Source organism: Anthonomus grandis, chromosome 8 (assembly GCF_022605725.1).
Source record: "Anthonomus grandis grandis chromosome 8, icAntGran1.3, whole genome shotgun sequence".
NCBI classification, from domain to species: Eukaryota; Metazoa; Arthropoda; class Insecta; order Coleoptera; family Curculionidae; genus Anthonomus; species Anthonomus grandis.
Genome location: NC_065553.1, coordinates 19,180,084 through 19,194,073, shown reverse-complemented (window position 1 = coordinate 19,194,073; position 13,990 = coordinate 19,180,084). Strand labels below are relative to the sequence as shown.

Genomic DNA, 13,990 nt, shown 5'->3' with positions numbered 1-13,990 from the left:
TTAAATAAATAAAAAAAACCATTTTCAAATGACCAGTAGAACCCAATTTATTTGCAGTAAAATCATAATCACATTAGGAAATAATAATTTAACATGCAAACTTGCACCTTTGTTGCGATTTTTTGTCAGTTTTCAATACGTAAGTAGACGCTATTATTAAATAAATAAACTAATATTGTCAAAAAAAATATTTATTAAAATTAAAAAAAATCTCGAAAAATCATGATAATTTTTTTCAGTCTGAATTATTTTACTGCATTTAATGTTTAGAAGAAACGCATTTTAAACTAAAAAGTAAAATATTAGTAAAACTCTCTAATAGACATGGTGTCATCCAAACAAAATTACAAGGTTGAATAGCCCCTTTCCTTTTATTATTCAAATGAACACTAATACTAAAAGTAACTCAAAATGCGCCACATTAAACCCAGTTTGTCCAGCGTTTCCCAATCCGACTAAAGTAAAATCCAATTTCTTGATTAAAATCTTCGACAATGGAATTGGTTCCATATATTCACCAGAATCAATTTACTTAGACCGTCTGACCGTTTTGTGGCTTTTTAAACATGGAATCCACCTTTGAAACAAAGAAAACGCTTTCACACGAGGTAAATTGCATCAGCACGCGGTCTCGACCATTGTTTGGATACAATGAGGCGAACGCTCGCACAGACCTAAACCGATTAGGTTACGCCCATCCTCGACGAACGGAATCGCCTTTAAAACGCATCCCGACTAAAAGCCCTTCAAGTTAAAATATTCGTAGAAACGGAAACACGCCGACTTTTTGACGAAGTCTTTCATACATTCCAAGCGACTTAAAAAATGCGACAGCTCTTAAACTGAACCACCTCTAAAGAGGTTCGCTAAAGAGTTTAGTCGAATAAATAAAAGACTTTATGGCTTTCATCATCGTTTGTCACCTCTTGAACAACTCGAAATTCCTGCTTTACGATTTTTCTATTTAATATGATGCGAATGACGTACAGAAGGACAAGAGCTGAAATTCATACCGGAAGAAATCATAAGTGACCTTCAAAATGGCAATATGTTTATTGCCTCCGAGTCTCTTCCAGTTGTTAGTGGTATACTTCAGTGTTATGTTTTTTCATTATGTTGTTTGATAGCATCTTGGATAAATTTAATCCTCTCTCATGAATCTCAATATTTTATTGAAAGTACTTTGCATAAGAATTTGAAGCAGTCAGATTGCTGGTGAATATGACTCACCTTAAATAAAACTCAATTCATTCACTCAAGTAACAATTTGCAGTCATCTAAGTTGAGATTAAAATTTAGTTGGTTTTGTAGCCACGTTTATTTTCGACCAAACTCCGACGTACAGCGGAGAACACACATAGGCGATCGCGACAGACATATTGCGATTGCGATCCAGTTTATACCAAAAGTGAAAAATGTGTAGTTTAGAGGAAGAGGCACTCATTCTTGCTATATTATTAGAGGAAAAAAATTGTACTAATGAAACAAGAAAGTAAGTACATAAACTTATCTTTTATTTGTTTTTTTTTTGAAGCAGTACATATTTTATAACCGTTTAAAATAAACGTCACAAGCTAAATAATATAATTTAAATTATAGAAAAAAGAGAAGGGATATTTGGGTACATGATATAAATAAAAAGCGGAACGAAGAAGGAGAATTTTATAACTCCGTAAGGATGAAAATCAGTTCTATACGTATTTCAGAATGAATTTTAATAGTTTTTGATGAAATACTAGATTTTATTAGAAAAGATATTACTAAAGATCAAACTACATTTAGGGAACCCATTGGACCAACAGAACGGCTAGCAGTTACATTAAGGTAATTGAATGAGCATTTATATTGTATTCTTATTTTTTAATAAAGTGTTTTACAACAGCCAGATTACATATTAATAAAAAATACTTAATAATTAATTGGTCAATATTGTTCATACAGAATTCCTCATAACAGCTTGTTGTAGAACTTTCTTCAGAGACTTCCTGAGCAGTACAACTGTTTGTCAAATATGAACGCTGTGGGGGAGAGTTTGGCATGTTTGTTACTTCCATGGAATTAAAAGAGGAACTATTGCTTGGCTGGTTTTGTCTTTGCATCCGGATTTCACCTAATTCTTGTTCCATTATTATTTTGGCAACTTTGTATTTGACCATTATCTGTCCTTCCGTCGACAACTTTTTTACACTTGCTGCGTACCCTTGAAATGTTATATCAATTTCATCTGTAATGTTAGTTTTCTGATTTGCAATGTGTCTCTCATCTAGGAATTTGATAACTTTATCAGCAGATGAAGCTTGTGGGTTGGATGTCGAGTCTTCCATTGATTTTCTCTTTTTTTCTTGTTTTCTTTTAAATGAATTTTTTGATATTTTTCAATGATTAGCTTCACTTCCTAGTATACTTTCACTTTGTAAGTCATCGTTTGTATCACCACGTTCTTCGCATTGTTCGCTTGCAAACTCATGAATTTCTGTTTCGTCAGTTACATTAGTATCAGTCTGAGCAAATTGTAAAAAAGGTCTGAAAACTGCCATCTGTTGCGCCCAAGGCCAGGTTTTGTAGCGGCAGATAGATTTAGCAGCTTATCCAGTTTTTGTCTTTTCGGTGCGGAGATATTTTGAGTAACAATCTCTTAGGTTTTTCCAGCGTTTTTTTAGATCGTTACCTAAATAAAAAAATATGTTTTAATGATACCTACAGAAAAAAAGTTGCATAAAATGGTGAATAGTTTATGATTACTGCGAAATCGTTGATGGTAATATGTGACACTTTTGTGGACCTCAATGTCCATTTTCAGGAGGAAAATTCAACAGAATTACATTTGTTTTCTACTAGCGACATTTATTTATTAGCAAAAGAAACTTTATTACTTTGAATTGAATATGCTATTTTTTATATTCATTATTTTAAAATATTTTAATTTTAGATTTTTGGCGACAGGCGATTCTTATAAAATAATTAGTCATAGTTTTCGGATGGGATTCTCAACAGTTGCTTCAATTGTTGAAGAAGTTTGTGAAGCAATTTGGAAGAGATTGCAACCAATTTATATGCCAAAGCCTACAGCAGAAATATGGGAAAAATCAATTTTGGGTTATAAAAATGTATGGCAATTTCCTAATTGTTTGAGTAGTATAGACGGGAAGCATATAACTATTAAGTGTCCACAAAACAGTGGATCAAAATACTTTTCTTATTTGAAAAAGTTTTCAATTATTCTAATGGCGATTGTTGATCCTGAATACAAATTTATTACCATGTAGATGTAGGTGGATATGGTAAAAACAGTGACGGATGTATATTTCAAGTATAGAAAATTTGCAAATGGCACTTTTTATGTACCATCGAATAGATCTATATCAGATGAAGATCATGATGAAATTCCGTGTGTTTTATTAGGCGATGAAGCTTTTACATTAAGTACTTATTTAATGAGACCATTTCCATACAGACAATGCCGATTTGATCGAAATAAAGAAACATTTAATTATCGCTTGTGTAGAGCACGTCGGGTTGTCGAAAATGCATTTGGCATATTGGCACACAAATGGAGACTGTTTTTTAGGCCATTAGAAGTTAAAGTAGATACAGCTAAAAAACTGGTCAAAGTAGCTTGCGTATTGCACAACGTTCTACTAGTTAAAAATGTTGATCAACAGTTTGTATACTTACAAGAGAATAATGATAGACCCCTAGTTTTATTTAACAGCTTGCCGGTTGATGGAAGAAGAGCAGTAAATTTGGCTTTTGACATACGTGACAAATTTGTTACTTATTTTAGTACTTTATCATAATTTGATTAAACTTTTCATTACTTAACTAATTATATAATAAACAAAATGCTTACCTGTGTGTTTTAATCCCATATTCTTTGCGATTGCGTTCTTTATACGCATATTTTTGTAATCTGGATGGGATAAATCAAATAAAACATGATACGTTTTTACATTTTCAATCAATAATTCCATAAAATCAGTCACTTTATCTAACCTTAACACAGTGCGACCTGCGATTAACGTAACCTGTTGCGTTTGATCGCGAATGTTCTTGTATCGCGTTGGACACTGCGATCCGTCGCTGCACAAACGCGAACAGGTCGCAGCATATATATGCTGATGTAAGGTCGGGGCACACATATCCGTACCGAGGACGCACCGTGCCCGCAGCGTAGCTCGGCCGTGTCTCGGTGCGTTATCTCCCAAAACACACATCTCCGACACACGGCCGCATCCCGCATCGCATTGGACGGTCACGACGCACTTCAAAGTATTCGGTTTGGATCGAAACTTAATTGGGTTGGTACATTAAATTTATTTCAAAGAAAAATGTTCTCGAAATTTGGTAATGATCAACAAATACAGCATTCGCAATACGAGAACAACTAAAAGATTTCTTTAGTTTTGTAGAGGGCAGCGTAGATTGGCAGGAAAATACAGCCCTGACAATTTAAATAATTTAATTAATGGATCATATTTGCCAGTTTTTTTAGATGTTGCATATTTTTCGCTAAAATGTAGTAAATAAAATCTAGATCGTATCAAATTCATGTTTTTTTACTAGTTATTTGGTTTCTTCGCCGTAAAAAAATATTTTCTAAGACGAAAATCCCAAACAACTAATGTATAATCTAGTGGTAAAAATATTGGTAATTAAACTTTGTAACCTTTTCTTATGTAAATTTAAAAACTAAATAAAAACCGAGTATATTGAGTAAGTGGAATTTGCGAATACAACTATCGTTACGAGTTATTTAAGTAAAAATCAAATTAAAATTTTTGAATAAAAACTTAAACTTGAAGAAGTTTTATTTCGAAAAATTAATTAATATTTTTTATGCATATAGAAGTACCAACCTTAGTTAATTTTAGTACTAAATAGTACTTTATTTCATTGTCTCCGGAAATACGTATATGTTCCAAATCTCACCAAAATCGGGCAACTAGAAGTTGGTCAAATTTGAGTTTCAAGATTTGCACCGAACATACATAGTTAGTTACATATGTACATACATACATATATACATACATTGCAAGTTAAATAAAAGCTTTTTAAAAAACTGCATGTCTCCTATCCTAAAATATGAATTAGAACATTTTCTAGGTCATTTTTTTACACCTGATCTCTTACACACCACTTCAAATATCAACCTCAATCTTCGTTTGGTTTTAGTAAAATGGGCTGTAATGCATCTAAAAAAAAAGAATCAATTTCACGGTGTATAAAATAATTACAACTGGAACAAACTATAATAGCCGCTTACTAAAACAAATTCGCTCATCTAGACAACCGGATGTTGCCAAAATCTACCTAATATACTACAAATTATTTAACAATTTTTCGATTTAAATTTTTTAAAAATATGTTTTATAAATTTAGACCCAGCTTTTATATTCAATTCCAAAGAAATTTTCTTCCACACTCTGTCCTTATAATCTGTATTGCTATATTTTTAATTTTTTTAATCATACAGTGATAGAAACTTCCTTACTTCCTCTATTAACCTTTCAATTTCCATTTTGAATAGCTAAATTTTATTGGTCGTTCGAGACCGTACAACGCACCGTCACCGTTGAAAATTAAACAAAACTATTCCCACTCGTCACGGATGCGGTGCGTGCTACATGCTCGGGCACGGTGCGATGATGTTAAGACTTCGCCATATGATTACTATAGTATTGCTGACAACCGAGACACGGCTGAGCTGCGCTGCGGGCACGGTGCATCCTCGGTACGGATATGTGTGCCCCGACCTTTATTCGTTTACGTTTGCTAAATCGGATCGCTATCGCTATCGCCATCGATACACACATACGCGACCACGATCGCGTATGTGTGTTCTCCGCTTACTGCACCTGTATCGCAACTGTTGTAAAACTCTGCTATTTTTACAACGTATTTTTTTTACTATAGATGGTAGCAGTAGTAATTTATACTTAAAACAACGACGTGCAAACGTGTACAATTTTTCAAATTAAAAACCCAGTAAGAACAACGTTACCTCATCGTTAGAGAATGGGTACTATGAGTACATTGCCTGATCGCCTGTGTTAAGCATTTTTTGCTGTAGAGGGAGCTTTTTGACATGTTAAGAATTTTAAGAAGAATATATAAAACAAAGGTAGAGAGAATAAGAGGCAGAAAAAATATTCAATTCAACATAACCTACTTAATCTATATTTTTATTTTATAATTTATTTTTTGCTTGGAATTATTGGGATTTATTATTTTCGTTTTGCTTTAAAAAATTAAGAGATATGAAGACGTTAAATATTCTGCAACTTACTACAGACGCAAAAAGAAAACTTGCAATGGAAGCAAAAATACCTACAGCTAGCTTGCCTGAAGTTGATATGGATTATGTAGAATCAATGGAAGTGGAGAAAGGTAGCAGTAAAAAAGTTTGTAATAAATTTCACATATTTAAAGTTTAAAATACTGGGTTTACTTTTTGTAAATGGTTTCCTTCATGGTTCCTATATTCTACTTTATAGTCTTTCTTTACACAAGAAACTAATCAGTTTGAAAACATTGGTAACTTTTATAAAGTTCTATTTTTTAGGATTTATGTAGCAGCAGCAGCAGTAATGAGAACTGAGAATGTAATTTTAACATTACATTCTGAGTTTATATTTTTCGAAGAGCTTATGCATTTTTTTGTAAAAATTAAAGTTTTTGTTAATTAAAGTTTGTAAAAAAACGTGCTGCATACGCGCAACAAACTGCAAACAATAATTGAAATATTAAAATTTTAGGTTAGGTCCATCCGTTCTTCTTCTTGCTTTGGGCCAACCAGGGAGAACGACAGCGGAACCAATAAAAAATAAATTATTACTTTAATTTACAATTAGTTTATTGTTAAGAAAGTAATTAATTTTTCTGTCGTTTCTGGCGTCCATCCGTCCAAAAATCAGTAACTCTAAAAAAGTTGCAAAAGCGTTTAGAAAGTTAACAGAGGGTCACTGCGTAACGTTAAAGCAACCAAAAAAACCTCTTTCAAATTCGTGTAAAACGTGGCCGCCTTTACGGTTAAGACAACGTAAGCGTCGAAAAATTGCTAATTGGGCAAATGCCAACGTCAAAAACACTAGCGTTGAAAGTGCAAATCAGACTCTCTAGTATTGGCGATAACTTTGAAATAATAAATGAAGTACTTACCAAGTAAACTGGCGAATACCATGACGAAACAAGTACCCAGATACACATCGATCGATTTAACGTACGAGATCTTCGGTAGAGCGGCATTGGTGGATGACATCAGCGTGGTCATGGTCAACACGGTGGTGACTCCTAAGGCGACTCTAGCGGGTGTCGCGTTCCTGTTTAACCAGAAACTGACCCAGGAGATGATTACGATTAGCCCGGACGGGATGTAGATCTGGATTAAGTAGTAGCCCATAGAGCGTACGAATTGGATCTCGCAGGCCAGACGGGAGTAGTTTCCTAATTTGCAAGGAAAGAAAATTAAGAAATAGTGGAGATTTTTTGATTTTATAAAGTTTCTCAATATTTTCGTTTTAAAAGAATAGCTGCTTTTATTTTTCTAATTAAATGAGAATCTTAAAGAGCTTTTTCGGCATTACAGCATTATATTAACTATCATTTTGTGGAGAGATGATAAATTATTTTACGAAGAAACCTAATAAATGGCATTAAGTTATGACCTCCATCAAGTTCATAACTCTATATTGAAATAAGTACTTTTATTTACAATAAAACCGCTTACATATTTTGTAATTCTTTCATACTATTGTAGAGTGAAATGAATTTAACAACATGTGCCCTGCTGGAACATTTTGTGCTCTTAGTAAGACATTTGATTGTGTTAATCACAGGAGATTTAGAAATATGATTCTGTTAGTTATTCCTTTGAATGCTTTAAGTCTTTTTTCGATAATACAGAACAATATATTTCAACTCAATAAAATATTGAAAGATAATAAAAAATATTTCGTTAAAGGCATTAGCATTCCATTACAATGGAAACATTTCAAGGTTATGTTAGTGGACTAATCTTTTTTTTTATTTATTATTAAATTTTAGACCACTGAATCCTTCATCCAAGGAATTCCTTTTTTTGTTTTATTTTTAATTAAAATTTAACCAATAACGTTACTATAACACTTACAAGTTAAGGCATCTTTGATATCACTTAGCCAAGCCAGCGCTCAGCTCACTCGCCTAGTTACTCTGCTCAATATCCTAGTAGGCGCTTAAGTCAGATACTCTCACGTCACTTTTTCCGGCAAACCAAGATGATTTGTTCGTTGATTTATTCAGAGTTCGGAATAAATCAACGAAAGGAATTGAGTCGATTTCCAAAGAATTCGCGTTTTCATAGTAAAATAATGTCGTGTTTGTCGTTCGACAGGTTAGTAGGTCTACTTTGCATTAAGTTGCTATGAGGTTCAGAAAAAATGGTCATGGATGGTGTGCAGTTTAGGACAAATTCGGGATCGGAAAGATAATTTTTTTCCAGATCAGCCTTAAAATTAGAAAAATTCTTTCAATGCCGACTTTCTCCTGAGTCGCACACTCCTAAAACATACCTCTATCGAGCGACAAATACGACATTATTCTACGCCAAAGACGCAAATTCTTTAGAAATCAACTCTCGTTTATACTAGTGCTACCTTTTTTGCCCTGTTTACGTCGAAAAGTGAACGGGCTGTCATTTTTCTAAACAAATCGATGATTAAATAATCTTGATTGTGCCAGGAAAGTGACGTGAGCGTAGCTGACTTAGCCGCCTACTCGGCTATTAAGCAGAGTAACTAGGCGAGTGAGCTGAGCGCTGGCTTGGCTAAGTGATATCAAAGATGCCTTAACTTGTAAGTGTTATACTAACGTTATTGGTTAAATTTTCATTAAAAATAAAACAAAAAAAGGAATTCCTTGGATGAAGGATCCTTGCAAAATTTATTTAAAAATAAAAAAAAAGAGTCCATTAACATAATCTTGGAATATTTCCATTGTAATGAAATACTAATCTGAATAATAATATTCCTGTATTAAATTAAACTATTGGAGTTACTCGGCGAGTAAGCTTAGCGCTGGATTGGCTACGTTGTACTAAGCATTAGAAAGAAGGAGTGCCTAATAATAATAATAATAATAATAATGCTGATATAATAATAGATCGTTTTTCTAATATGAATTACTCTTGAATTCTTTAAGTTGCAATGTTGCACATAAGGTTCCTTTATGCCCACAAAATGGTTGAAGAGTTGAGAGTTATTAAATTTTCTATCAGTAAAAATACTGAACTTCTTGGACTCTATTTTGATTTTAATCTAAGATCGAAAATTTATTGATGCAAATACTTTGTATCTATGTGGATTCCAGGCTAAGTAAGATAAGTGTTAATTACTTGGGTTGATTTATTAATTATTATCGTCGTGTCTTATCATTGTTCGATTTGGTTGAATTGACTCACATCCCCGAATAAAGATTTAAAAAGCAGTTTCTATTACCTCAGTATACAAATTATATATTTCATATAAATTTATGTGAGTCGATGGCAATATTGTCAAAATATCATCAGTTTTTGGCAATTTTCAGAGAGATTTTCGCAAATTCTTAGATTTTAAATACAAAAATCATAGATTTTGTGTCAGGATTTACACACTGCTCTCCTAAGAGGCTTCTTCATTTTGAGTATTGCTAATTTATTCATTAACTGTAAGGATTCTTTTTTGGAAAAAATCTAGTTTTTACGTTTTTCTCATACAATCCATCAATTTTCATCCATAGCTTGTTCCCGTTTGATTTTTTTTTAGTTTTGGTTATTTGTTGAGACCAATAAAGGACTTTAATTTTGACACAGGCTTTTATCAGCGTTTCTTTCAATGTCTACTATAGGAAATTTTTTTATACATTGCATCCTTTTCATATAATTTCCATGTTCCTAAGTGAAAAAACGAGAGATTACTTTTTTATTAATGTAAAATATATTAACTCAACACTACATTCACGTTTTAATTTTTTAAATACAGGAAGCTAACATAATTTGACTGCCCAGCTCCTTTATAAAAATAACAGGTTACTAGGTCAGAGGCTTCAAACGAAATTATCGTTATAATTACTTAGAAAAAATCACATTTTAAGATGATTTACATAAATCTTTGGTTTAGTTATTTAAACCGTTTTAGTTAAAAAATTTTTACGCGCGGAGAGTAGTTAAGTGAAAGTCGATTACATCGACAATTCACATTATCATCCATAGGGTGCATTTTTTTCAACTGACTAATTAATACAATTAAAAAACGTTAATGTTTAAAATACAGTTACAAGAAATAATAGCATTAGAAGAAAGTAATATGTTAAATTTTTTTTTCGCAAAAATTTTAAAATAAAAAACCCAAGTATAAAGCAAAATCTGATGATTTAGATATTCTTATAATTCTGAATAATGCAATTTTATTTTATTAAATTAAATAGAAAAATAAATAAAGCAGAAAGAACATCAGAATGATAAAGTAAAAAGATCATATAATAATTTTACCACGTTATGTAGTTTTTTTCTTTTTTCATATATTATTGTTTTTGTAGCTCTATTTTAACATTTTTTTTTTCAATCTGTTTTAAAATACAACTACAACTGTGGTTAAAAAAATCCTTTTACCTATTACTATTTTTTTGTAAGACTATTAAAATTCATATTCATAATTATATACCTACTACTATTACATTTTTAAAATTGAAAACAAATAATCAGTTAATATACCTGTAGTAAGGGATATCTCCATGTCCCTCTGTCGGTGTCCAAGGACCTTGAATTGAGGCAAGGACACTTCATTTGACACTCCGACAGAGTTGGGACCCTCGTTCCACTTATAACGGATGTCTCTCATGGTGTAACCGACTGCAATTACAAGCCACACAGGTGCCACACGTAACGAAAACAACTTCTTTCGTGCACAAACCCTCAAATCGTATGCCAATTGGTTATTGATATACAATTTGATGTATTGACGAACAAACATGAAACATTTGTAATTGCCCAATCAAATATTTACATTAAAATGGGAAAGTAAATTTTGATATTTTTTGGTAAAAATATTTTAGAAATGTTTGCACATTAAATTTAATAGTAATTTGAAATGTATTTTTCGGAATTCTTGATTGATTTTATTAATAACAGCTAATGCTTGTCTTTAAAATAATTGTTGAAATAAATGTTTTTTTTTTCTGGTTTTTATTTGAAAAGTGGTTATTTGGTATACAGAACAAGTAAGTAAGAATATTCCATTATTCTAGAAAAATATTAAATTTTAAATAAAATTTTGTACACAATATTTCAGCAAAACTGACAAATTTTCTAGAAGAGCTTATGTTTTAGTATTATTTAAGTCAATTCATTGATATTTCGTTCACAGACATACAATTATTAAAAAAAATAGTAAAACAGTTTATGTTTCTCTTTAAAGCCATTGCTGAATTAAGTTTTTTTTTAAGTGGATTTAATTTGGAATTTAGGATTCATTATCCACAGACTACTCAAGAATATTTTTTCGTAATTATTCTAAGATTAAATTACAATTTTTAACTTAATTACATTATTTCCAATAAATTTTCAAACTCATTGCCAAGTCTTACGTCATTTTTTTTTTCACATTTTTCTGAAGAAATTTTTGTTTGTTACATATAAGCAGAAAAAACTATTTCAGACTATCTATTTATAAATTTTGGTCGACGTTTTGATCTTAATGAGATCATCCTCAGGGACCTAAAAATCATACATTTTGGCATTGTTACAAAGATTAAATTTAATAATTCTAAAACTATAATGAGGAAAATTATGATTATTAACGAATATGCTTTATGATATATGTATGCCTTCTCAGGTGGTGGATAAGGTAACGCCTCTTAAGATATGGGTGGTACCGAGGAAATCAAATACTTGGGTAGAACCAAAATTTATCCTGCAGATAAGCAGCAGTATTTTAAGTACCAAGTTGAAGCACAAAAGAAATGATCTTGGAAAAGATTGGTTCAAGTGAGGACAGTAAAGAGCTTGACTGTAACCGTTATGGCACCGTTAAATCATCCCATTTACTCTCCCTGCATATCATAATAGCAAGAAACTCACAAAGAATTACCCTCAGTTCCCGGTCGACCTTCAATGGTTAGAGGGTGCGAACAATTAACGGGTTGAAAAATATAAGCCACACTTACAGAATACTGGAAAATGCCTGCTACAAGATAGATCAGAGAATTACTGAACCGCGATGGCCAGGATTATGAGCGATGACGACCTCAGGCAAAACCTTTTATTATTCGGGAAATAACGATCCCAGCCATCGACATGGAGTAGGTATGTCACTGGATTCCAATATAGCGAGCTCAGTTGTAGGTTTCGTACCGATGTATGCTCATTCAACCATGTGGAAAGCTGGTAAAAATTCTTTTGATTCATTATTAGCTTTGACCGGGGTTAAGCCTTAAAGTTAATAGAATAATGACCTCAAGAATATACTATATTATGGTAAATGAAAGATTTTACATCTCAGTCAAAAAAGACACTTAAGATCACGAAGAAAATAAACCCAACACCAGAAATTCACGTGGAGCAATTAAACAGGAAGAAAGGAAAAACTTCCCGCAGATGGAGCTTAACGCCAACTAAGTAAATCGAAGCCAACTGAAAGCAGACGGCACCGGCATTAAGAAAAACATCAATAATTGACCAGAGAAATTCTGGAGCTAATGGACAAGCACCGGGAATACAGAAACAAAAACCCAACAGAATATAGTCGCATCCATCAAATTATTTAGAGGAAAATCAGAGAAGCAAAATAAGGCCGGATGAGGGACAGGTATGAGGAACTGACAATTACAGTAAAAATATAATGGTTTCAAGCTGCACAAAAAAAAAATAAGGATAATCACCAACAAGTAAAATATATCCTCAAGGAAATAGTCATATGGAATAATTATATCCGAGATTAATTTGCCGACTTACGAGAAGTGCCGTTTACTAGCAATAATAACGCAGGTCCTACCATAACTAAATGCAAACTTAAACATGCTAATAACCAGAGGCTAGGAGCAAAGAATATTTATGCAGAAGTTATTAAGTTATTTGATGAAGAAAACTTAGACTTAAAAACTTAATTCTGGTAAAATTCCAGAATTCATTCGAAATTAATTGAGATTCATTCCCATTCCCAAAAAGCCGAATACTCGCCAATACAATGACTTAAGATTTATTGGTCGAACGAGCCCTAAACGCCCTAAAGATCGTTCTCAGAATTGCCTATAATCGAATCCGGGAGCGATGCAGGTGATCTCGAGAATAGTTAGGATTCAAAAAAGGCATGGGCACCCGTGAAAAACTGTTTAGCCTACAAATTCTGGCTCAGAATACACGGATCAGCAAAAGAGCCTATACATATACTTTGTTGACTTTGAAAAGCCATTTGACACAGTTCCACATACAGGCCTCCTAAGTTCGCTTGTCAACGTGGGAATTAATGGAAAGAATATCCAATTAATAAGGAGCCTTCATTGGCATCAAATAGTAAAAATAAGAATAAAGAATACTATATCTGCAAAAATAGAGATTTGCAAAGGAATGCGACCAGGATGCATATTGTTTCAGTTCTTTGTTTGTCTAATGTTTTCTCAGAGGAGCTATTTAAATCCTTAGAGAATTTTTTAGATGAATTTAAAGTAAACGGGAAAACCTTCAGTAAAAGAGGAATGCTGATAAAACGATATCAATAGCCAATACAGACGTTGCCTTCAGAATATTAGTGATAGCATTGAAAGAGCATCCTGATACTATGAAATGAAGATCAACATTAAGAAAATGAAGACAATAAGTAAAAATAAGAATATCCTGATTCCATTATAAATCGACGGCGAAGTCCTAGGAATGGTAAATTATTTTAAAAATTTGGGTTCCTGGATTAAAGGAGGCGCCCAACCCCAATGATGAAAGTGGTAACCGAGATTTACAACATATCATAAAAATAAGGTAAACAGC

The 13,990-nt window shown here is 32.5% G+C and overlaps 1 protein-coding gene across 7 annotated transcripts in view; it reads right to left on the bottom strand.

Moving 5' to 3' along the window:
- LOC126739081 (gamma-aminobutyric acid receptor subunit beta) overlaps positions 1-13,990 on the bottom strand; it is a 177,295-nt gene that overhangs the window by 40,664 nt on the left and 122,641 nt on the right. For 6 of the 7 annotated variants that reach the window (XR_007661547.1, XM_050444587.1, XM_050444588.1 and 3 more), the window contains exons 8-9: positions 10,727-10,864; positions 7,159-7,443 (exon numbers count right to left, since the gene is read on the bottom strand). Coding sequence is in view for 6 of the 7 variants with exons in the window: in XM_050444587.1 (XP_050300544.1) it covers positions 7,159-7,443; positions 10,727-10,864 (423 nt within the window). In the remaining variant the exon portion in view is untranslated. The remainder of the gene's footprint in view (positions 1-7,158; positions 7,444-10,726; positions 10,865-13,990) is intronic. The other variant, XM_050444592.1, reaches the window with a different exon arrangement.